General features: G+C 54.4%; 1 protein-coding gene across 19 annotated transcripts in view; it reads right to left on the bottom strand.

Moving 5' to 3' along the window:
- Nucleotides 1-7,655: 7,655 nt before the first annotated feature.
- The window catches only part of NFASC (neurofascin), a 176,882-nt gene continuing 161,670 nt past the window's right edge, over nucleotides 7,656-22,867 (bottom strand). For 10 of the 19 annotated variants that reach the window (XM_025421123.3, XM_025421132.3, XM_049107002.1 and 7 more), the window contains 4 exons: nucleotides 21,926-22,078; nucleotides 14,867-14,998; nucleotides 12,817-12,886; nucleotides 7,656-9,706 (listed from right to left, as the gene is read on the bottom strand). In XM_025421123.3, coding sequence (XP_025276908.3) covers nucleotides 9,475-9,706; nucleotides 12,817-12,886; nucleotides 14,867-14,998; nucleotides 21,926-22,078 — 587 coding nt within the window. In that variant the 3' untranslated portion in view covers nucleotides 7,656-9,474. Of the gene's footprint in view, nucleotides 9,707-12,816; nucleotides 12,887-14,866; nucleotides 14,999-21,114; nucleotides 21,138-21,925; nucleotides 22,079-22,867 lie in introns of those variants that run through there. The other 9 variants (XM_049107003.1, XM_049107010.1, XM_049107011.1 and 6 more) reach the window with 2 other exon arrangements.

Genomic DNA, 22,867 nt, shown 5'->3' with positions numbered 1-22,867 from the left:
GAGAGGCGCTATAATGAATTCCCAGATCCCATCCCGTTGGGGGCAGCTGGGCAAGATGGGGTAGAGCCTTCACTCTTAATGAAGATTGGAAGATGACTCGTCCCCTCCCACTGGGTCCGTTAATCCAGCTCCATGCTGGAGATTAGCATTTCTAATGGGCTGGGAGGCGCAGCCTTCAGGAGACAGGGATGAGGGATGACATATTCTGGGAATCCCATGGGCCCTGAAGAGACGGCTTTGTTTGGCCTCCGTTGAATTGAGGATGGCTTTCTTCAAATAAGCCATTTCTGTCTCCTTGAGTTGGGGGGGGGGCTTCCCGCTCTAAAAGTGGGCCCGTGGACTGCCCGTGGCCCCCAGAAAAGTCATATCCAAGTCCAACATCCAAGGAAGATGACACAGAAGTCTTGAATTCACCTAGTCACTTCCTTCAAAGGAACGACTGTGCCATCATTCATCTGTTCACCCATTCATATTCATTCATTTTGTCCTTGCTGTGCACTGGCTGCTGGCCTGTGGCACACAGATAAAAAATCTCTCATACTCAGGATGTTCACAATTTAGGGAAGGAAATAGGCAATACATGTAGGCAGACCCTCTGGGGCAGACATAACATGGATGTGCTGGGGGTGGAGCGAGGGGTCTGAACCAGAGAATTCAGCCCAGTTTGTGATGTGTGTGTGTGTGTGTGTGTGTGTGTGTGTGTGTTATATCAGGTAGGGGGATGACTTCCTGGGCTCAGTATCACCTGAGCTAATTGTTAAAGATCAGGATTTTGTGACCCAGCACAGATGCCACTGGAGAGATGATCTATAAGAAGAAAGGAGATTGGAGGGGTTTGGAGTGGGAGCGAGGAAAAGGGGTGGAATCAGGAATCAGGTGGTGAAGGGGCTGATTGTGAGCAGCAACTACAGTGATTATGGCTTATCTAGAAGGGGCGTGTGGAAGGCCAGGAGGAGAGTGTACCAAGTAGACCTACCGTTGGGCCATCATTCATTCATTTATTGAACCCACATTTATTGAGCCCTTTGCCCTGAATACAATAACATTTAATTTTTTGAAAGAAAACTCTAGTCCTAACATGGCATGTGGCCCTGAGATCAAGACTTACATGCTTTATAGACTGAGCCAGGCAGGGACCCTGTACCAGTGCTTTTGATTACTTGACTGTTTCTCATGACAGTCTGAGGACTAGAGCTTCCTGAGGACTAGAGCTCCATCCTGCTTATCTTACAGCATTAATTAGCACATAGTAGGTTATTAATAAGTTCTTTTAGGTGGAATTGAATTGCCAAAGCTGAGAAATGTGAGAAATCACTGCACGTCAAGGGGAGCAGGAAACAGATTGGAATGGCTACAATTTAGGGTATATGTGGAGGAGTGGTAAAAAACAGGGCTGTGGAAGGAGGGGTCAGGTCACAAAAGGCCTAACATGCCAAGCCAAGGCATTAAGATTTTATTCTACTGTAGTCGGCTGAAGGTATTGTAGCAAACTTGAAAGTTTAAGAAGTGACACGATCACATTTTATAAGATCCTTTGGCTGCAGTTTTGAGTGGGAAGTAGGTAACAGGAGAGGTAAGGACACTATGGATTTGCGATGGGGGCTTGGACTACAGGTGGGGTGGAGGGCAGATTTCAAAGACAGATTGTGAACTTGAGAGTGATGAGAAAAAGATCTTTCTTGTATTCCAAGGAGTGAGCAGGGAGGTTCAGGGGTGTTGTGTGGCATACCCAATGACGTACCCAAAAATTCAGGAGGAGCCAGATCCGGAAATAAGGCCTCAGGTCCCAAACTGTTCTTAGGACCTTTTATTTTTTTTTTTTAAGATTTATTTATTTATTTATTTATTTATTTATTTATTTATTTTTTAAAAGATTTATTTATTCATTCATTCAGAGAGAGCGAGGAGAGAGGCAGAGACACAGGCAGAGGGAGAAGCAGGCTCCATGTAGGAAGCCCGACGCGGGACTCGATCCAGGGTCTCCAAGATCACACCCCGGGCTGCAGGCGGCACTAAACCGCTGAGCCACCGGGGCTGCCCAGATTTATTTATTTATTTATTTATTTGTTTGTTTGTTTCTTTGTTTATTTATGATAGACAGAGAGAGAGAGAGAGAGAGTTCTGAGGACTTTTGAAGGGAGAGTAAACACAGGTGGGCTGGAAAGGACCTGGTGGTCCTTTATCCTGGAGAGTTGGGCCTGCATTTTCAGGGGAATCCTTTGTCCTTATCACCTATTTCTGCCTGTAAACCGTCAGTTAGATAACTGTGTGTTACTTCCAAGTGAGCAGAGCAACCTCCCACTCTTTAGCCCCCACACCACGCTGAGCAGAGGGAGGGGAGTGACAATGTGAGCGTGGGGGGGGTCCCTCGCCATTCATCCTGCCTGGGTGACGGCCCCATAAGAATTAGCCCAACTCCGGGCTGACGAATCAAGAAAGGAGGTGTCACTGTGGATCTGTGCCCCCCAGCCCCCACCCAACACAGCCTTCTCTGCTCTTTCCCTCCCCTATTTTCTTGTTGGTTGAGACTCTGAGTCTCCTGAGAGGGGGTTTAGGTTTGTTGCAGGCAGTATTACTCATTCTTTCAACGACATGAAACGTGCTGGTGTTCTCTCCTCTAAGGCAGGGGAGCAGGAAGAGGGAATAGGACGCAGGGGTTCATTGCACACTCCCCCTCCCAGTGTCCCCACAGGCACTTCCTACGTGGTGCACAAGCACACATGCAGTCGTGCTGAATCGGGGCGTCTCCGTGGCTGTCCACATCTCCCTGTCGGTCACCGCACAGCCAAAATGTAAATTATGCCAATGAGGCTTCCAGGGTAAGACTAACTTCGAGATGGGGGCTGGTATTGCAGAATTCCCTAAGTGGGTGCCAGCTGGTGTCCGTGAGAAACCCTTTTTTAAAAAACATTTATTTATTCATGAGAGACGCAGAGAGGGGCAGAGACACAGGCAGAGGGAGGAGCAGGCTCCACGCAGGGAGCCCGACGTGGGACTCGATCCAGGGTCTCCAGGATCACGCCCTGGGCTGAAGGCGGCGCTAAACCGCTGAGCCACCCGGGCTGCCCTGAGAAACCTTTATTTGATTCCCTGTGTTCTTAATCGTGACACCCCCCTCCCTCTTTCCATGAACCAAGGAAACGAACAGATCACTTGGCCAGAGTCCATTTTGAACAACTTTTATTATACGTTTAGTGTTCTCTATACAAAAGAAATCAGTCTGTGGTGTTTGTGTGTGTGTTTTCTTTTTTTTACAGTGACTCCAAAAAAAAAATTCTGAATAATTTGGCCTTTTCATTGCTCATGCAGTCAGTTTATAAGTCCACGTATTAGATGATCCTCCGCGGCCCGGAAGTCTTCCCTGCTGAAGGTCCTGCTGACCCCTCAGGTAGCGTCTGTCGCTGACAGTGTCGGTTAATGCAAAATAACTCGCCAAGAGGAAAGAACATGATGTGAGAGGGGTTAAGAGGAGGCCTGCCATGGAGAGTTAAGTCTTTAACCGATGGAAAAGAGATCAGACTGCTTTGTGGGTGTGCGGGGGTGCAGGTGTGGGGGTGTGCGGGGGTGCGAGGCGGCAGGTGTGCAGGTGTGCAGGTGTGCGGGTGTGCAGATGTGCGGGTGTGCAGGTGTGCGAGGCGGCAGGTGTGCGAGGTGGCAGGTGTGCGGGTGTGCAGGGGGGCAGGTGTGGGGGTGTGCGGGGGTGCGAGGCGGCAGGTGTGCAGGTGTGCGGGTGTGCAGGTGTGCGAGGCGGCAGGTGTGCAGGTGTGTGGGTGTGCAGGTGTGCGGGTGTGCGGGTGTGCGAGGCGCCAGGTGTGTGGGTGTGCGGGGGGGGGCAGGAGGGCAGGAGGGCAGAGACGTTGGGAAAAAAAATCTCCCCTGGAAGGAACATTCGCACGCTGGCGGCGGGGTGGGCGGGCGGGTGCCGGCAGGCGGGACAAGAGGTCCCGGGGCCGGCGCGGGCTGCGGTGCCCCCGGGCGGAAGGCGGCCACGTTTCTGGCCTCTGATGCTCAGCCCAGGAGCAGAGTGAGGTTGGCAAAGAGCTGGGGGCTGGGCAGGGGCAACACTGACCAAGGACAACCAACCGGGGGATGGGGAGCAGAGAAAAAGAACAGGGACGGGTCATCGATCGGCATCGTTTTTGAAAAACAAAACAAAACAAAACAAAACAAAACAAAAAACAGTGTAGGGCACAAAATTCTGGATTTCTTCTCCCAGATTTTTGTGTTTATTGCTTCACTGAACTCTTTATGTGTGCTGAACTCCAGCCCAGCGAACTCCTGGGGCTGACAGAGCGTCGGCGGCCCTGCTGCCCCGCTTGGCACCCCACGACCCCACGACCGAGGGCCCCAAGTGTCATGAAACAAGAGACGCCACTCTAGAGTACAGTCGAGACTTCACAGTGACAAACACCGGTCCGCTCCTCACTCTCCTGGCCCGGGGTCTGCCTGGCACCACTGGCTTCGCCACGGGCTGCAGCAGACTGGTCTCGGCCTCAGAAAAATCCTGTGTCTTTCATTTTGGGGAGGCAGATGGGGGTGGGGAGGGGAGGAGTGATAGGAGGTACAGAGGGCGAACCAGCAGGACACATGTGAAGTCACACCTCCATTTCCAAGGAGGCACCTGCAGGGGGTGGAGAGCCGGGGCCCAGGAGTCCGAAGGCCCAGGTTCAGCCCTCCCCTCACCCTGATTTACCAGCCGCGCGACCCCTGCCTGGACGTCAGTGTCCTTGTGTGTATAAAGAGTCAGGTCCGGGAGATGAGCTCTGTCCCTCCGCGGGCTGCAATCTGAAGCTGCCCAGAGCGACACCCTGGTGCTGAGCTCACTTCCCCCAGTAGCATCCCAGGACTGCTGTTTAATACTACTGAGTCGATGGAGGTGCCCTGCCCTGGGGTGTGGCTCGAGACACTGCTTGGTGGGGTCTCGTGGCTTCCCTGGGTGGTTGTCCTCTCTGATCCTTCTCTGAACCTATCTCGGGAGGGCTGTTCCCAACAGGGGAGAGAAGGAAGGATGCTGCCCTGCGTGGGCGGGGTGGGCTGGCGACAACGGCAAGGTTGGTTTGAACTCCTGTGGACTGGCCCCTGCCTGGTTTAGGGGATGGGGCTGCCAGGAGTTGGGCTCTGCCTAGGACACTGTCACCTTCTGACATGTCAAGCTTTTTGTTTCATTCATGTGACTCCTCTGATTTTTTTTGATTTTTTTTTTTAAATCAGGGACCTCCTACATGCTTCTTCTAAGCCACTGTGTGAAGTTCAACCAGGATCCCCCAGGGGCTTCTTCCTAGCAGACCAGTGTGTGTGTTTGGCAGGGGCTGCAGGAGTGGTGACCAAGGTGTCATGGATGGGGAGCATGCTCTGTGCCAGCATCCAAGGAACGTGCTGCCCTCCCATGACAGCCTGAGGAGCCCCCCCAATTCAGTGTTAGGTGATGCAGCCTAATAAGACTGAGGCAAAGTGTTAAATGCTTACTCCTTCTGTCCTACGGCTGTTCCTGGGGAAGGTTCCCTCTCTTTCAGATCAGACCCTCTCTCAGACCTGCCTGCACGAATCACCCAAATGGGGTCCAACCTGGGCAGCCTGTTTGCCCTCCAACCCCAAATGGCACACTGCACCCCATGCAGCCCTTCACATCTCATCTCAAGTGGGTCAGGGCATGAATTCATCCTAAGGCAATGTCATAATCTGTACTGTGCCCCCCTGAAAGCACCCTCCGTGCTGTGTGCGCGCTCGTGTGGATATGGCCATGCGTGGGTGCTGGGTGTGGGCAGGGGAGACAGCCCCTTCACTGGAGAGCCCACACATATCCTCAACCCTTTCCTAAGGCTGCGTTCGGGGAAACTATGAAAGCAGTATCTGGCCCAGGTTGCAGATACCCCTAGCAGGGTGAGCAGCGTTGGCACTGGCTGCCTCTCGGACAGGCGGGCACTTCTCCAGACCTTGGGACTTGCCAGGAAGGAGGTGGACCAGATGCCTCCCACCTCCCAGGGCAGAGGCAATGGACAAAGGAAAGACCTGGTTTGCCCTTAAACTGAACCTCAGGGAATGATGGGTTCCGTTCACCAAAAGCCAGGCAAGGTGGGAGGCAGCTGCCCCTGGGCCCTGCGGTGCTGTCCTCAGAGACTAGGCCTCCCTGCTCCTTTGGGTGGGCTCTTGCCCCTCTGTGGGGAGGGGTAGTCAAAGGAGAGACTACATCAGGGAGGCAGAGGTACCAACATACAGACAGGTTAAGCAACTTGCCCCAAGGGGCAGAGCAAAGAGGCTCAGGAAGCAGGACTGGTCCTCAGCCCCAGCTGCAGGCTCTGACCACCCCGTCTCGCTCAGCTTTGTGGACCACACATGCTCCCTGAAGCCTCTCCCTTTGCGCCTGGAGCCACTGAGGGCTTAAGCACGCAGGGTGCTCCTAATCGATGTCCACTGTATCCCGACTCTCAGCTCCAGGACTGCCAGCCCTGGGAGGGCGGGGCTGCACCTGACTATGGCTCAGACTCGGTGTTCAAGAGTATCTCCTGGCCCAAGAATGGACAAACGGGAGCACAGGAAGCCACAGCTCTTGGGGCTGAGCATGGCAAGTGGGATGTCTAGGGTCACTCCAAGATGATCCACATTCCCTCCCCCCCACAAAGAGCCAGGCAGGCAGAAGCACCAACAGTGTCACCGTCTCCTGGCACCAGGGTTGGTGTGTTTTCCGGTGGCTGCTGAAGAGCCCCAGCTGGCAGGGAGTGCGGGACAATACTGCTTTCCTGCTAAGCTGTGTTGTGTGGGCTCTGGCAGGGCTCATGGGAAACGGGCTTCCTCTTCCTAGAAGGGCTGCTCCCTAACCCTGCAATCCACACAGCTCTCTAAGCCTCTCTGCTTGGGGGGAAACTGGTTCTCTAGGCTCCGTTGGCTCTTGCTTGCCGGGAGGGCTGTGATGTGGGGGCCGGGGGCTGGGGGGTGGTGCTCAGTGTTCTCAGCACCACAGCCTCTCCACGTGGCTGCTGGCACTGCCTTTTTACACGGAGCGGGGCGGCTCAGAGCTGGCAGGACACAAACGAGGAGCACACGGGCTGAGGAATCGCTTCCCCCAAGACCCCACAGTAGCAGAAGCCCCTTCTGCGGTCCTTGGTTGGGTGGCAGGGGCATGGGTACCATGACGGCACACAGTCCTCTCACCCTCTGAGCCCGTACGTGGTGCAAGGAGTTCACTAGTGTGCATGGTGTAGCATGGGGTGAGGGTGGGGTGAGGGCCTGGGACACTGACTGCTCTGCTTAGATGTGTTTCCTGGAACGTCCGGTCCTTTAATTCAGTCTACAGGCACACTTCCCTGACATTTCCTTGAGGGATGCTGGGCATAGGCTGCAGGAATTCCCAGCTGTATCCAAGCAGGTGTCAGAGGAGAGCCAGGGTGGGGGACCCCTGAGCTCTCTCCTAGCCCCCCGTTATTCACCCTGTCCCCTTTCACCATGAGAGAGCTGCCCCTCGGGCCTGCAGGCTGCCCGCCTGGCCTGGCCTGGGCCAAAGGACAGTTACCTGCTCTCAGGTTCAAACAACGTAATTGGCTCAGCTCTGGACTATGGGTTCTTACCTGCAGACCGAGCACACGTGTCTATGGGCTTGCCTTCAATTGACCGATTATTGAGTGGTGCAAGCATTGCTAATACCTTTGTGGGCTTAAACGTGTGGCAAATGATGCTTTAATCGAGTCTCTGAAGGACACAGCCCTGTTCCTGCCCAGGCTCCCCGGCAAGTAGCTCGAGGCTCCAATCAGAGGCTGGGCCTGTGGCAGGCAGTCCGTTACCAGGGGTCAGCTTCACCCTCCCGAAACCGACTCTAGCCGCAGCAACAGCTATCGGGTTGCTCTTCGGCTCAAGATCTCTCTGAGGCTAGGTACCTTTGGTTTCAAAAACGGATTAGGTGGGGAGGATGAAGCCCGCGCCTTGGCTCTCAGAGCTGCAGTCTGTGAAGGTCTCCGTCTGGGACAATGGGTTGCAGGGCACGTGTCCAGTGGCTGCTCTGGTCCTGCAGGGACACTTGAGTGGGCCGCCTCCCTCTCCTTGAGACAGACGTCGCTGGAGGCTTCGAGGCTTGCAGGCAGGGGCTGGGAACCTGGGAAGCTGCAGGGCCAGATCAGAGCTGCATAAGGCATACGGAGGGCACGGGGTCCCCAGGCCAGGCTCCACAGCGCGGTCGGTGTGGTGTTCGCACGGGCTCTCCTGATATGTGAATACCCAGAGGAGGGGACACACTGGTTTAGTCCTGGGGGGGAGGGGTGGCAGAGCCCCGATCCACACACTGTGTAAAACACAAGTATCAGCGCCTTACAGAACTGCCCAAGGAGATGCTCTCTGCTAGAGATGAAAGGGGGAGCAGCACCTTACACCCCCAAACACACCAGCAGAGCTTCTGCATTGCATGGTTCCGTCTCCACGAGGGTAGCTGTGCAGATCCCTGACCAGGTCGGGGACACCCTCTACCCTGGAGGCAGCAGGCATGGTCCTTGCTCCCACATCCTGGGTTCACCGATGGGGACGGGGAGGAAGGAAGTCCAAACCCAACTCTTTCCTTCTCTTCTGAGGTGAGCACAGCTCCCCAGGGACCAGACGGCTGGTCTCCTTCTGCTGGAGGTACACAGCCACTGCGGGTGGGACACGGCCCTTCCCCATCAGCGCCCACACCTCTTCCTCAGACTCCTTCTGCAGAGCCGGCGCAGCTCTTGTCTTGGGCACTCTGGAGGAAGTGGCAGGGTGAGGGCAAGGAGCAAGAGGTAGGCCCACCTCCCGACTGAACCAGGGCGAGGCAAGGGGGCCTGCCTGCTGTCTCCCTGCCAAAAATACTGTCATTTTCCCAGGAAGGAGCCAAGCCCAGCTCAGCAACGGACAAGGCCAAGGCGAAGGGGCTGGGGGCACGGGAGGCATCTGGCGAGAAAGGCATCCTTCGGAAATACACTGGCCCAGTGGCGGTTTGAATACTAACAGCTTTTCTAGGTAGTTCCTTTACAGGTCAATCCTTTGCCTCTCTGGGGGAGAATCCACCTATTTTTTCTTTGTCCAGGGACATTTCTTCAAAAGGAAAAGAAAATGGAGATGCTGGGTCTGGGTGGGGAGGACCCACAAAGCAAATATAAAGATAACGTGAAGGGCCATGACCAACAGAAACGGGTGAGTGTGTGTGCCGAGGTCAAGGGTGGGCAGTGGGGGTGGAAGGCTCAAGGTGGCTGTGAGGCTGAGCAAAGGGCTGGGCTCTCTCCGGCTGAGCTTAGCCAGGACTCTAGCTCTCCCACATGGTGGCACCTCGGAGGGTGCAGGGGGTCATCGGGAGGGGGCTTGCGGCTGGCTGGGTGGTCACTGGTCCTCACAGCTCGGCAGACCCCCGTGTTGTACCCTGGTCCCTGAAGGCGGTGGAGGCTGTGTGGTAGGTCTGCGGTGGCTTCGTCTCCCCCTCTCCCTTCCTCCCACTTGCAAAGTAGAGGCTGCGCCCTGGGCGGCAGGAGGGCTCCGTTAGGCCAGAGAATAGATGGCGTTGACAGGCGATGTGGCCTCTGAGCTTTCATTGCCCTCTGTCTCCTCTTTGTCCTTTTTGACCGTGTACTGGCCGATGAAGGACCCATCCTCATTGAACTGCCCCTCGCCACCCTCGCCATAGTCCACCAGGCTGTCGTCGCTCTCTTGCTGCTTGATGGTACCATCGAGGGACGTCTGGCTGCCCTGCAGGGGCTTGTTGTCCTCGTCACTGGCCAGAGAGAGACAGAGAATCAAGGGCCTGGCCCAGTCCAGTGTTGCTGAAACCCAGGTGGGACAGAACGGGGCCACTAGTCTCTTGCCAAGCATGGGTGCTACCCTGCTCAGAGAGGGAAGCTCTGAGGTCACTGGTCAGCTGCCCCACCCTGCCCTACTCCCTGACCTCCCCCGTCCGCTGGATGACAGAAGGAAACCCAAGGCCTGGAGAGGATCAGCATCTTCTCCCAGGTGAGGTGGCAAGGCGGCGCAGAGCCGGGCCTACGCTTCTGGGCTCCTGCTCTGGGGTCCCCTTCATGAGGCTGGGCTGTTCTCTGGGGTGGGAGTGGACAGAGGACAGCCACCCCACAGCAAGAAGAGTCAGCAGCCTGTGAGCCGGGCAGGCGGGATGGGCCAAGGAGCTGGGATGCTAGTCTCCCGTGTGTCACTGTGGGGTTCTGTGGTGTTGGGAAAGCCTTTCCAAGGTTTCACGGGGCCTTCATCTCTCTGTCAGGAGGGGCTGAACCAGCTTTGACTCTCCGTGATCTGTGTGGCCCTGTCTCAAAAGGCTCTGTCCTTGATGAAAAGCAACAGGTCCAGGTCATGGGGAAACAAACCTCACTCCTGCCTCTCCCCTTCTCACCTTGCTGTGGTTTCTGTTGCTCTCTGATTTATCAACCAACAGATGTTTGGGGCCTCAAGTGAGCGGGGGGGGGTGGGGGGGGAGGGGAGGGGCATACATAGGACTGTGCAGGCCAGCAGCTTGAGACAAAGCCCAGCAAGGCTCCAAGGATTGTCCTCAGAGGCCCTCAGGCCCAGCCCTTCCACCCTTCCTGTGCAAGGAGAGCTGGCAGGCTGGTGGTCAAAGCGGCATCTACCTGCTGGGATGCCTGGAGCGCCCCCGAGAAGTGAGACCCCCCAGCAGCTGGTGTCTGCTCAGGCACCACATCCCTTCCCCTGGCTGCAAGACTCTTGGTCCTTTGACTCAGAAGGGGGTCCAGGTGCTGCTGGCTGCACTTCAGAGGGGAGGGAGCCCGAAGGCAGGAGGCAGCCGGGCCAGCAGTGTGAGTCTGGGTCCCAGCAGGTGAGGCCACTGCAGTGCACACAATGTCCCCTCCCTGGCCCCCAGGCCACACTGAGTCCTTCCTGGGTGTGTGTTTGTAAGGGGGGAGGACAAGTGGCTGAGTTGCCATTATAGTGGGCAGCGCATGTTGGCTTCTGACAGTAGTGCTGGGCAGAGACAGCTGTCAGGGGAGGACCTGGAGCCAGAGGCCGAGCTGGGCGTTAGTACAAGGACAGCTATTAGCTACTCCCTCTATGCCCCAGGAACGGGCCTGTGTCCTCTGCTGGCGGAGCTACGTGAGAAGCAGCAGGTCTAGAGGGCTCCTCTGAGTCCATATGGGGAGTGGGGACTCACGTTTTGAAAACTAGCAATTTCTTCCTGGTCCTTGCCCCACTCATGGGTCTTTTCTTACATGCCTCCCTCCCAGGAGCATGAGGTTTGTGTCTGTGTGATCCTAGGGGATTCCAGGTACCTAAGCCGCATGCAGCCACTGGACACTAATGGCCCAGCCTGGGTGGGGGGCAGAGGGAAGGGCTTTAGTGTGTCAGGTTCTTACAGGGAAAGAGAATCTAGATCTGGAAAGAACAGACCTCTTCTAAGGGAAGCTTGAAAGGAACCAGAATGACTAGGGGGACCTTGGTCTTACTCCCTGTCAGCCCATCTTCCCAAGAGACCTTGGAGAAACAGGTGGAGAGACGAGGGAGAGAGACCCACCAGCGAGGTGCTTGGCTGCGGAGCTCACACTGAGGCGGGCGTGTGTGTGCGCGTGTGTGTGTGCATGTGCGTGTGCATCCGCGGTGTGTGGGCTCATGGGTGCACCTGTGTATGTATATCCAGGCTCAGTGTGGGTGGCACAGGGGAGTGGGTGGGAAGAAGGCAGATATTTTTGCCCAACAGCTTCGGTGTCTGGGGGAGGAGAGGTGCCTGAGGAAGCAGCTTCTCTCAGCACAGGAGGGCCTCACCCCTTCTCTGTTGCACGGAGGGCTTATGGGAGGGAAACCCCGTGTTCTTTGGAACTGGTGGCTAGGGAGTAGGTCTCAGGCCGAGGGGAAGATGGGCCCTGCCAGGGATGCTGGGGACAGTCAGGGGAGGGGCCTCTCTCCTCATTGCCCTTTTAGGAGATACTGGGAGTGTAAGATATATGTGGTACGTAAGCCTCCAGATGGGCTCCTGGGTGGGCAGGGGCTCTGGGCAGCATCTGCCCACCAGGCTGCTGATGAGCAGAGTCAGGGGATAAGGGATAAGGAGAAGTCAGGGGAAGACAGGGTGGTCTTGCCCCAGAGAGTAACAGGGTAGAGGTAGGAAGTAGGGCTCTAATCAGAGCATTTCCTCCCATCCGCCTTGGTCTGGGAATGAGGCTTCCGTGACCCACTGTGCATCATTCCTTAACTCAGAATACACTTGCCATCAAAATGGGAGATGACCACTTTATGACACCAGCCGCAAAGGCCCATCCAGATCTAAGAGGGATCATGATGTTGCAGGACCACAGAGCTGGAAGTCGGGCCTTGGCTTCTCCAGCTCTGCCATAAGCTCACTGGGCAGCAGGTGTGCAGGGGAATTATAACCAGGTCACTTCCTTGTCTGGGCCTCAGTCCTCTGATTTGTGATGGGCCCCAACCAGTTGCCTCTCTAAGAACTGTTCAAGTTCATGAGGAAAAGGTCTAGAACACCTCACCCTCATGGCCACCACCATCACTCATCCCTCACTGAGTTGAGGTTTCAAGACAATACAGCTTCTCCGGGTCACTGTCTTTAGGGTGAGGGTGGGGTGTGGGCACAGAGAGGAAGGCAACAGCTCATTTCACAGCAATAGCATTGCCAGTGTCTGCTTTCAGAGGAAAGAGGTGAAACACACATCCAAGGAACTCAATAAATTTGAGCTGTGCTGTTGAATGAGAGGAACCTGTCCCTCAAATCCATGTCAGTGTGCCAGGAACGTCCTTCCTGTGGGGATGCAGCCCTGTCTAGTACACTCAGGACAAGGAGGAGCTGTCAGAGAGGCAGAGGTGACAACTGGATGCATGGTGGGATGGGGACCATGGGCCAAACGGATCACCCACCTGTAGTCAAAGGAGCCATCCTCTTCCTTGGGGTCTTCGGGGCCAAGAGGAACGTCCTTCTTTTCTCGCACTTGGCCAAGGAGAGAAGCAAAGACACAGATATGGTGATTATGCTCCTGCTCCACAGGGCCCCGACCGTGGAGTCAGTGTCACTCTCCCTTTCAAGGAGGTACCATCGAGGCCTCCCTCCTTCTTGCTTCCCACATTTAACCAGCTGTCAAGTTGACACCTCATCCCCAGTGCTTCTGCACATCTCTGTTGACAACTGAAATCTCCTCCCCCCACCTCTCCATGGGGTCACCCCTAAACACTGAATGGATGTGACCCTCTCTGGCACCTGTCTTATTCTGCTCTGTAGGATAATTGTTTATGCACAGTTTGTACAAGGCCCCCAGCAGAGTGCCCTGGGCAGAGAGGACGCTCCATCTCTGGAATGGAAAAGGCTCTCATGTCTGTGATCTCACTAGCATGTGTGACTCTCTTTTCCCACACCTCCTCTGTGGCTTGCACACACCCACCCAAGGGCCTGTCTGGTTGGGTTGTGATCTTCCTGCTATGCCGGCTGCAGTGTCTTGATGGAGAGATCACCTTTCCTTCTAGTGCCCTTAGCACCCAGCACAGAGCCTGACACACAGGAATACGTACGCACACGACTACGTATCCTTTCTGAGGTACAGGGCGGGATCATCTCCCCCATTTTAGGAGAGGGAGACTGAGCCCTTCAGAGGTGAAGAACATGTCACATAACTCATTAGTAACTGAATAAAGTCTAGCGTGAAGGCAAGAGCCTGGCCTCATGGTTTGCTCATCTTTCTAGCACACTAGCACGATAAGCTGTGAGAAGAACTTTCTGGAAAGGAACACTTTCTAAATGGGCAAAGGGAGGCTAGAAGGTTATCTGATGAGTTAGGGTGGGGATGAGCTCAGTAAGGATGCTCTTCTCCCTGACTGGCTTTCTCTTTTATATGAGAAAAACAATCCCAACACAGCACAACAAAGTGAAAAAAAAAATGCTCTTTGCCAATGAAGAATGATAATTTCCTGCCCTCCCTCACTTAACGCAGAGGCAGAACTCTTTAGAATCCTAGGGTCTGAGGGTATGCGGGCAGGGGAAGGGAATAAAACAGAATCTTCTCTCTGAGTTGAGTTTTTTAGGGGGACCCTGGAGGAGGCCTTGTTTAGAGGTGGGGAGAGGCAGGCATTTGGGGAGCACAGGCTGTGCTTGTCGATGGAGCTTTGGGGAGCAGGGAGCAGTTTTATTCTGCAGCCCAGCAGGGTTTTCACTCACTGGGTCATCCATTAGCCTGTTTTCTGTCATTCTAGCCACCCCATCACAGATAGATGGCTTTGTTGCCCCTTTGAAAAACAATCAATATTTCCAGAAGCAAGAATGCCAGAGGTCCTTGTTCTTGACCTTGGTTTGTCTGGGCTCGTGGATCTTGGGGCCCCCAGAAGAGAAATGGCTCTTTGGGACTTTAGGGAAGCCCACAGCTCTTTACCGATGGGGTCTGTATCAACGCCAGCCTCCCCTCAGCCTCTGCATGCAAGGAGCTCCTGACCCTCTGTTGGGATATCTATCATTACAGCCCGGTCACCGAGAGCCTCTCTCATGGGTGCACTTCCTCCATCCAGACCCTCCCTCCCCTCTCTGTTCTCTCTCTCATGGTGAGAGAAAATGCCTTTCTTCCTTCCTCCTTCCTTGGGACACAGGATCCTAATGAGATTCAGGCTGAAAAAAGCCCATTTACTGAGCAGATGGATGGTGAGTCAAGGGGAGGGAAGGTCATTCTTAATAGGAGCCAGGGCTCCTTCTACCCCCTCTTTGGAGTTGCCTGGACCTCGCCATCCATCCACCTCAGGGGGACTTAACTCAGATGCTTTCTGGCAGCTCTAGGACGCATGGACACTCAACAAGAGGACTATATGTCCAAGTTGGGCCAGGATTGGGCTCACTGGGAGAACAGAGCCTCTGGATCTGGCTTGAGACCTGCTGGCTCCCAGAAAGCTTTCCGGCCCATTCCCCCAAGCCTACTCCTCCAATACATCTTACCTGGGTATTTGCCACCTCGACTCCTCTTGATGAAGCAGACGATGAGCAGGATCAGCACCAGGAGGGCGATGGCACACATGAGCCCAATGAACCAGCCCTGGGTGGCGATGTCTGCCTGGTTATTGGTGTAAGCTGGTGGGGGAGGGCCAGAAGCAAACACACGAGTGATTTCCCATGGGGGAGGTGAAGAGGGAGATGAGGGGGAAGGATGGCTATGTCATGTCGCTGTTCCTCCTGGAGCCTTATGCTACCACCTAGCAGCCCTCTGGCCCAAACCACCCTGCTACAGGTACAAAGAAAAAACAATTAAAGAGCCAAGGTCAAAAGGTCAGAAAAGAGGCACTGGTAAAGGGTACAGGGAGCAGAATAAGCAGCAGAAGTGTGAACAGGTCCTTGTAGGGGAAGTTTCCTAAGGATGGGGCATGGTATTCTTGCAAACTGGATGGCTGGTCACAGCCTGGTGGGGAATTGAGGGAAGGCCAGGGATTGGTTAAGGAGGTACGATTCCCCCATGAATGCACCTGGGGTGAGCAAATGGGACTCTGCTACCCACTGGGGAACGGAGGCCGTGGTTACCCTGCAAAACCTGTTATAAGAATAACTTTGGAGGGACTGTGTGGGCAAAGAATAGCAAGTTCCCCACCAATAAGGCCCCGAAGCCAACCAGGTTTCCTGGCAGTGGGTGCTGGGCAGGGTATAGTTTCAGGATGCCCGAGACTTTTTCACGTCCCCCCAACTGGATTGTGTGCTCCCTGACAGTGGAGACGATCCCTGCGCAGGTACTCCCAGGTGGGCTGGTGGTGAGGCTGGGGCTGGGGCCACACCTTCAGCACACCCCATGCCACTTCCAGACGTAGAGGACCCCCACACACACACCGCCCTGTGATGAGTCCCTCTCTATCCCTGCCTGGAGTGCATGAAGACATCTCAACCTGGGCAGACCCCTTCACAATTCAAAGGACACATGGGTAGGCGTAGAGGACAGGCGCTCAGGTGTCATGTGATAGTGTCCTGGATGACCCAATGGCTGGAATTAGGGTTTGGGAGGGGATCTAGAGTGGGCAGGACCCACTCGCTCTTCTTTCAATGGGCTAGAGAACAACCCCCTCGTGAAACCCAGCCTGCCATGGAAACCAAGACTTGGGAGGAGAGACAGGATCCAAGCGACCAAGCAGACCCAACGTAATCTGGAGCCAGCCGAGTGAGCCGAGGGGCATCTCAGAGCACAGTCAACAGCAGGGTCCCAGAGAGCCCACAGGCCCCAAGCCAAGCCCTGGGCCTCCTCCCGGGAGGAACATAAGGAACAGAGGGGGCTCCCGTGCCCCGGGGTCTTTACCACATGCTGCTTGGTGGGGCAGGTGCCTGGGTGCAGTCCTACCCTTTGCTCTTCTTGGACAGAGAAACCGTCTTTATAGCCTCCTCTGTGCCCAGACAAGGGCACTGTACCAGGAAGGGTCTGGACAAATGGGGAAGACTGATAAGCAAGCGCTTTCATGCTCGGGCTGCCCCGGGCTGTGATTACTCGATCTGTGTCTGTGAGGGTGAAGTCCCATCCCTCCCACTCCTGTTCCCGCAGGCCGTTCCTTGTGCGGGGCCACAGACATCCTCCCAGCACCCCACGTAGGAGCAACTCGCTTCCTTCCTTCAACCCTCTAATGCTTCCCATTGCTACTGGGGAGAAACCTACATTCCTACCCTGTCCTGGCCCCACGCAGGCTGGTCTCAGACACTGAGCACTCGTCCTATCTCCCACCCTCTCTCCTCTAGCCATACTGGCAACTTGATCTCCAACCTCAGGGCCTTTACATGTGCTGCTCTTTCTTCAGATGGCTGCCTCCGAAAGCGTCATTTCCTCTTAGAAAGCCCCTTCCAGACCTTCTCAGCTAATGCCAAAGCCCTCTCTCTCAACCAGCCACTCCCTGAGGGCTCTCATTCCTCTTTTTCCTAGCACTTGTTTCCATCTGAGGCGGTACTCATCACAGTGCACACTCGGAAGCACGTCCTGTGGGCTAGTCACTGCTCTGAGTACTTCTCCCCTCATCATCCAATTCAGTCTTCACAACCCCACCAGGTAGGCTTCATTATCCCTATTTTACAGATGAGAAAACTGAGGCACAGAGAGGGTCTTGAGGTTGTGATTTGCTCATAAGCTACGTGCACTTCAGCTGGACGTTTGTTGCTGCCTGGATCCCTCCACTCCCCTCTGCCTGTCCCCCCAAACTGCTTCTCCCTATCCCACTGCCCCACGCTATCCTCTTTCTGTGTTGGCAACATCACCCACTCTGCTCGGTTGACCACTGAAACCTCACAGCCTCCACAGCTGTCCCTTTCTCTGTGGCAATGGTAGCAGCTCTCCCTTCCCAGGGGGGCTCAGTCCTAGAAGGCTCTCAAATCTTCCAGCCCTCCACCCTCTTTACTCTCTCCTTCCTTCTGCTGTTAAACACATTGAAGCTTCCTGTATCTTAAAGCAAAAAACCCTAAAAGAACCGGCCAGACTTTTCAGCCCTGGCTCAGATAAACTCCTTCATCTTCCATGGTCTCCAGTTCCCATCAATTCCTTCCTCCAACCCTGTCAGGCCAACCTCAAGACCCTCTCTACTCAGTGTTTCTTTCTTTCCTTTTTTTTTAAAGATTTTATTTATTCATACAGACAAGGTGGGGGGGGGGGCGGCGGCGAGGCAGAGACACAGGCAGAGGGAGAAGCAGGCTCCATGCAGGGAGCATGACGTGGGACTCGATCCCAGGTCTCCAGGATCACACCCCGGGCTGCAGGCGGCGCTAAACCACTGTGCCACAGGGGCTGCCCACTACTCAGTGTTTCAGCTGGAGTGGGTCTTTACCAAACCTGCTCCTACATCCTTGGCTCCTACCTTCCCTTTACTGACTTTCCAACCGGCAATCCCGTTACTCCTCTTGCATGGTCCGTCCAGCCAGCTCTGTGGCTGTCAGCCCTGTGTCCCGGGTGACATCCTCTGAACATCTCCTTGGATGGTCTGTCTGCTTGAAATGCAACCCATGTATTCCTGCCCTCGCTGCTCCCCGCTCTCTCCAGCAGCTTCACCATTCCTGCCATCCCTAAGGGTTATCATTTCTCCTTCCAAGGTCTCTCATGTTTGCCTCATTGCTCCAGTCTAGAGGGTCCTCTCCTCACCCTAGGTCTATCAGATCCCAAGGATACAATGACACATCGTGTTGTTATGCTCCCGGGACACCTCCCATCATTCCTTGCTCTGCACTTCCCCTCCCTGCAACTTTCCCATCATGCTCGAGAGCCTTGCCTGCCACCCTTCTTGTTCTCCACCTTTCTACACTCCACCCCCTCTTTCCTGAATCTCCCACTCCTCCAGCTCACACTAATCTCAAAAGTCCGATTTCACCCCTGTTGACTCTGCGAAATGTAACATTCAATTGCTCTGTTTTCCTGGATCCAGATTTTTAATTATACTATCAAAGGCTTGAGAACAGGAGAGTCTTTGGGCCACCTAGTGCTTAGCAGGATGCTGGTCACATAGCAAGCAGGCAGTGACTCCTTAGTAAAGATCAGTTTAATCCTAATTTAATATGGTTAATTTGGGACACTTGCTGGGGTCACAGGGACATTGGCCTGGCCATGCACCATGCCTTGAATTTGGATGGTGGTTCCCACCTTCCGCAGAGCAGTTGGCTTGTAGGTCTGCAGTGACTTGTTTGCTCCACTACCATCTTCCTGATGCTTGTTCTGATAGGCCCTGACAAGCCATCTCCCTGGGACTCCCTTTCTCTTGGGAGAGAAAGTCACAATTCCAGGGAGAGTGGCCATATGGGCAATCTGGAAAGCAGATGTAGCTCCCCATTCCTGACAGCACCTGATGACACCTCAAGTTCCAATGTTACCTTCAGTCCTTACCAAAAAAGTTCAAAGAATGTTCTGAACCCAGAAAGCTGGACCCAAAATCCAAGTGGGTTTTGTACCTATGTGTGGTGCTGGATGTTAACTAAACTTATTGTGGCCGTCACTTGGCAATATATACACATATCAAATCATACATTGTTCGCCTGAAACTAATACAATGTTACGTGTCCACGATATGTCAATAAAAACCAGAACCAAAACCAAATGGGATCTGGGATGAGGTAGGCTCAACCAGACTCCATCAAAATGATTTAATTTCTCATGAACCAAAAGCAATTTAGGACAAGATGATCTCACTCACAACGTGACCCGACACGGTGGACTCTGAGACGGAAGGTATTGTAGTGAGGCTTCAGAGCATTACATTTGGCTGCCAACATCACTCTTAATCGATCTGTTCAATGTGTTTCAAGATTCCTAATGGACACAGTAATGACAACATTCAAAGACCAGGATGCATTTACGCTCCCCAACTTCAGCTGGAACAGGAACCGGAAAAGCACCTGCTCCTCTGGTCCACAAAGCCTGGCAAACTAGGTCCAAATGCCTCTTCCTCTAGACCAGAGGCCCTATTTTGTGTGCCTTCCACACACCACTCTCTGTAACACAGCTCAAAAATGGGCCATTCATCTGCAAGGCAGGCAGTCACTCAAAGTCTGCAGAATTTCAGAAATAGGGATAGATGAACAAATATCACAGGGGTAGACTTCCTTCAGATGTATTTGGGCTTAGCTGCTCTTCCTTAAGCACCATCTGCCGCCTCCGCATCACCACCATGACCCATCCTGGGTTTCTTCCAAACAGCTGAAAGAAGCTGACTACAGTGACAGTCCCCCGTGTCCCTCCTCCCACCGTCCCAAGGGCTGGCCCACTGGCCCACCATCAGCACCTGCCTGCTGCCACCTCGCCCCATCCCACCCACTCCAGGACAGAAGAGTTGACGAGCGCTGCCCCCCACCCCCCTGGAGTCCAGAGTTACATGTTTGCGGCCCCTTGGGTCTCTTTGGCTTCAAAAGCTTCAAAGAGGTGATTAACTTTCCATGTGGGATCTTTCTGGTAAAGGTCAGGGAGGCGGTTAGCATTCCTAGTGGTTTTCTTCCATATCCTCCCTGAACCACTGCCGCATGTTTGAGTCTGTGGACTAAAGTGATGGCCTGTGGTCACCTAAATGACCAGTGGTTGGATCCAGAGATGCTCATAAACCCTTGCTTTGAGGAGACCCTGGGACCTAGAGGATCATGTGAATTTGGCTCCGGAGTCTACCCACAGGATACACAGTGTGCATTTTCCAAGAATCCAGAAACACACAGCCTTCAGAAAGCAAAAATATTTCCCTCCCCTATGTGGTTTGCACATAGTAATTTCTAGCCAGCCAGTGACGTAGTAAGTGAGCAATGTGTACTCGGCACTAGGGTCGCAAACCTGCTCACCCCAACCTGAATGGAGAGGAATCTGGGAAAACTCACTCGCTCTGAAAGCAATTTATCAGGAAGAGTCTCTCCAGACCAAGCACAGGAAAAGAGAGAAGAAAATTGAGCCAATGTTGAGAAGTATACTATCAATCGTCTTTTTTTTCTTTTCTTCTGTACCACATGTTTGATATGTAGCAGACTGGGACATCCCTGAGGATGGGGACTGGTGCTTCCCTCTCTGGCCCTTTCTCCCCACCCCTCACTCACAGCCCCAGGACTTAGTGCTGAGAGAAGCCTCTGGAAGCAGGTGGCACCAGCTTTTGTAGCATTCCCTAGGAGGGGGCTCTAGCCTGGAACCTTATCTGTGCTTCCGGCCTCTGTGCTGGACTCAGGTTGATAATGAAGCAAAATCAAATGCACACACGGATGAGCAACAGCTTGGGATCCCGACTGGGTCAGACGGAGTCCATCCACCTGCTCTGCTCAGTCAGCGGTCCAGTTCCCTTGCCTGGCTCCCAAGCTGGTCTGGCCACTTGGTCAGGCATCTTGCCAGAGTTGGCTGGGCTGGCCTTAACAGACAGCTGGACTCACAGACTCCCTGAGTCTTGATGGCCTAGACATGGGCAGGATAGGCAGAGGCACGGGGCGTAGGACAGGATGTCCAGACCAGGAGGGACAAGGCCAGAGGGGTGGAATGAGACATTTATACAGATGGGTGGTGACTCTCAGGATGCAGGCTGCCAGGATGAGCCTGGCCAGGCTTAGGAAGAGTAATGAATATTTCAGTCAACAGTCAGAATGTCATATAAATCATTGTGTGTGATTGTGTTGTTTCTATGCTTGTGTCTACTAACCTGCAGCTGATTAGGACACCCTGGGGACAGGGACTGGTCCTCTTCTCTCTGTAGCTCATTCCCCAACCTTCACCCTTCGCCTCAGGGCTTAGCATGGCCACCCACCTAGCCGACTGTGAAGATACACCCAAGCACATGAGCAGGTGCCCTCAAGTCTCCAAACTGCCTGCCCACCCTGACCTTCTACCTTGTACTGAGCCCCTGCCAGCCCAGTCCTTTGGTGCACTGAGGTAGCTTCTGTAGCTATAGCTGAAGTCCCTTTTGAGCCAGAACTATTCTCCTACTAGAGAGCTTCTTCTTCTTCCCCGGCACAGCGGAAGATCAACTACTTTGAAGCCGTGGAAAGTTTGGGACAAAAATGAAGCCAAGATCAAGCCCCAAACAACGCGCATCGCACGCTTTGGATTTTTTTTTTTACAGATGACAGTAACAAGGTAGTGACATATGTGATGACCCTGGGAAGATTTTTGGGTCAAGACCCTTGGATGGCCCTATCTCTTAATTCTACATGCAGGGAGCAGGGTCTGTGCATATGGGGTAGGCTGCTCGGCATCTGCCAGCCCCCGGCCCCATGCACAGGGCCCAAGCCCTTTGGCTCCACGCACAGTCAGGGGGGCCAGGCGGCCTCCTCCATCCTCATCCTACAGCCCTAGTTCCTTTGGACACCACACACTTGCCTCGGGGTGGGAAGGGCGCTTCCCCTGCACTGCGCATGCACTCTGGCTCCTCTTGGCTTCCTGGGAGCTGTGGACTGATACATACTAAGAGCCGAGACACGCCATGCAAGGTGGGGAATGGGTGGGATGAGTCTTCTTTCCAAGGAGAAGAGACAAGCAGGAAGCCGAAGATGGAATGAAATGCCCCATGCTTGCAGGGGTGGCTGAGCCGGACCCCCTCTCACCTGTACTGGTCATAAAGGTGATGACGGTACTGCTGATGCCCTCCTTGTCCCGGGAATAAACGCGCAACGTGTATGTCATCCCGGGATAGAGGTCTGTCAGCTGTACGGGCTGGACCTGGCTCTTAACAGGGACAGTTTTTTTCGTATGGTTGCCTGGGGAACAGAAACCTCAGTCAGCCTGGGGCCAGGCGCCAGGAGCTGGAGAGGCAGTGCTTAGGTTCCCGATCACCTGTCAAAGGCAGAAGCATGGGGCAAAGGACTGGGCCATGGCACAGGGCACAAGGTGACCAGGCAGCTCCGCCAGCCCTTCCACGCGATGCTGACTCTCCTACCCAGCAGCCCTTCCGCCAAGGGCCCTCTTCTTCCTCCTCAAGCTTTCCTTCCTTCCTCTCTACCGGCTCAGCACTAAACAGCATGACCTACGTCCTTACACTGGCAGCGTGTCAGCCAGTGTTGTCATCCTGGAGGTGACAAACTTCCTGGGGGTGGGGAGCTTCCCGGTGAGGGTCAGAGAGCCAGTTAGCATCCCTCTTGGTAAACAGAGGTGAGGCAGGATTCTACTTCTTGGCTCTCACTCCGGTCTCACCTCTCATTTCTCACCACGTGGAGAAGTCACACATCAGGAGAAGCGAGTGCACTTGCATGTGAAGTGGAGGGCGAATGGTGGGTGTAGGAAGCTGAAATGGCAGGGACCACCCTCAGGATGCCGATTCTATGGATGTGACCCCCTCCAGCCACAGACAACTAAGAGCTGGCTGTGCTCTTTCCCTAGGGGCCTTCGAGGAGCTAGCCCAGGTGGACCTTCTGGCTGGGTGAGCTGGTTTAATTGCCAAGGATAAAAACATGGTGGGTCTGAGTCTTTGGGGGCAGGGGCCTTCACTCAAAGAAGGCGGATATCCTGACTACACTCTACAGTGTAATAATGATGTACCCTTGATCCCA

This window comes from Canis lupus, chromosome 38 (genome assembly GCF_003254725.2).
Source record: "Canis lupus dingo isolate Sandy chromosome 38, ASM325472v2, whole genome shotgun sequence".
Classification (NCBI taxonomy): Eukaryota; Metazoa; Chordata; class Mammalia; order Carnivora; family Canidae; genus Canis; species Canis lupus.
Note: the sequence above shows the minus strand (reverse complement) of the source record. Positions and strands in the feature narration are given on the sequence as shown.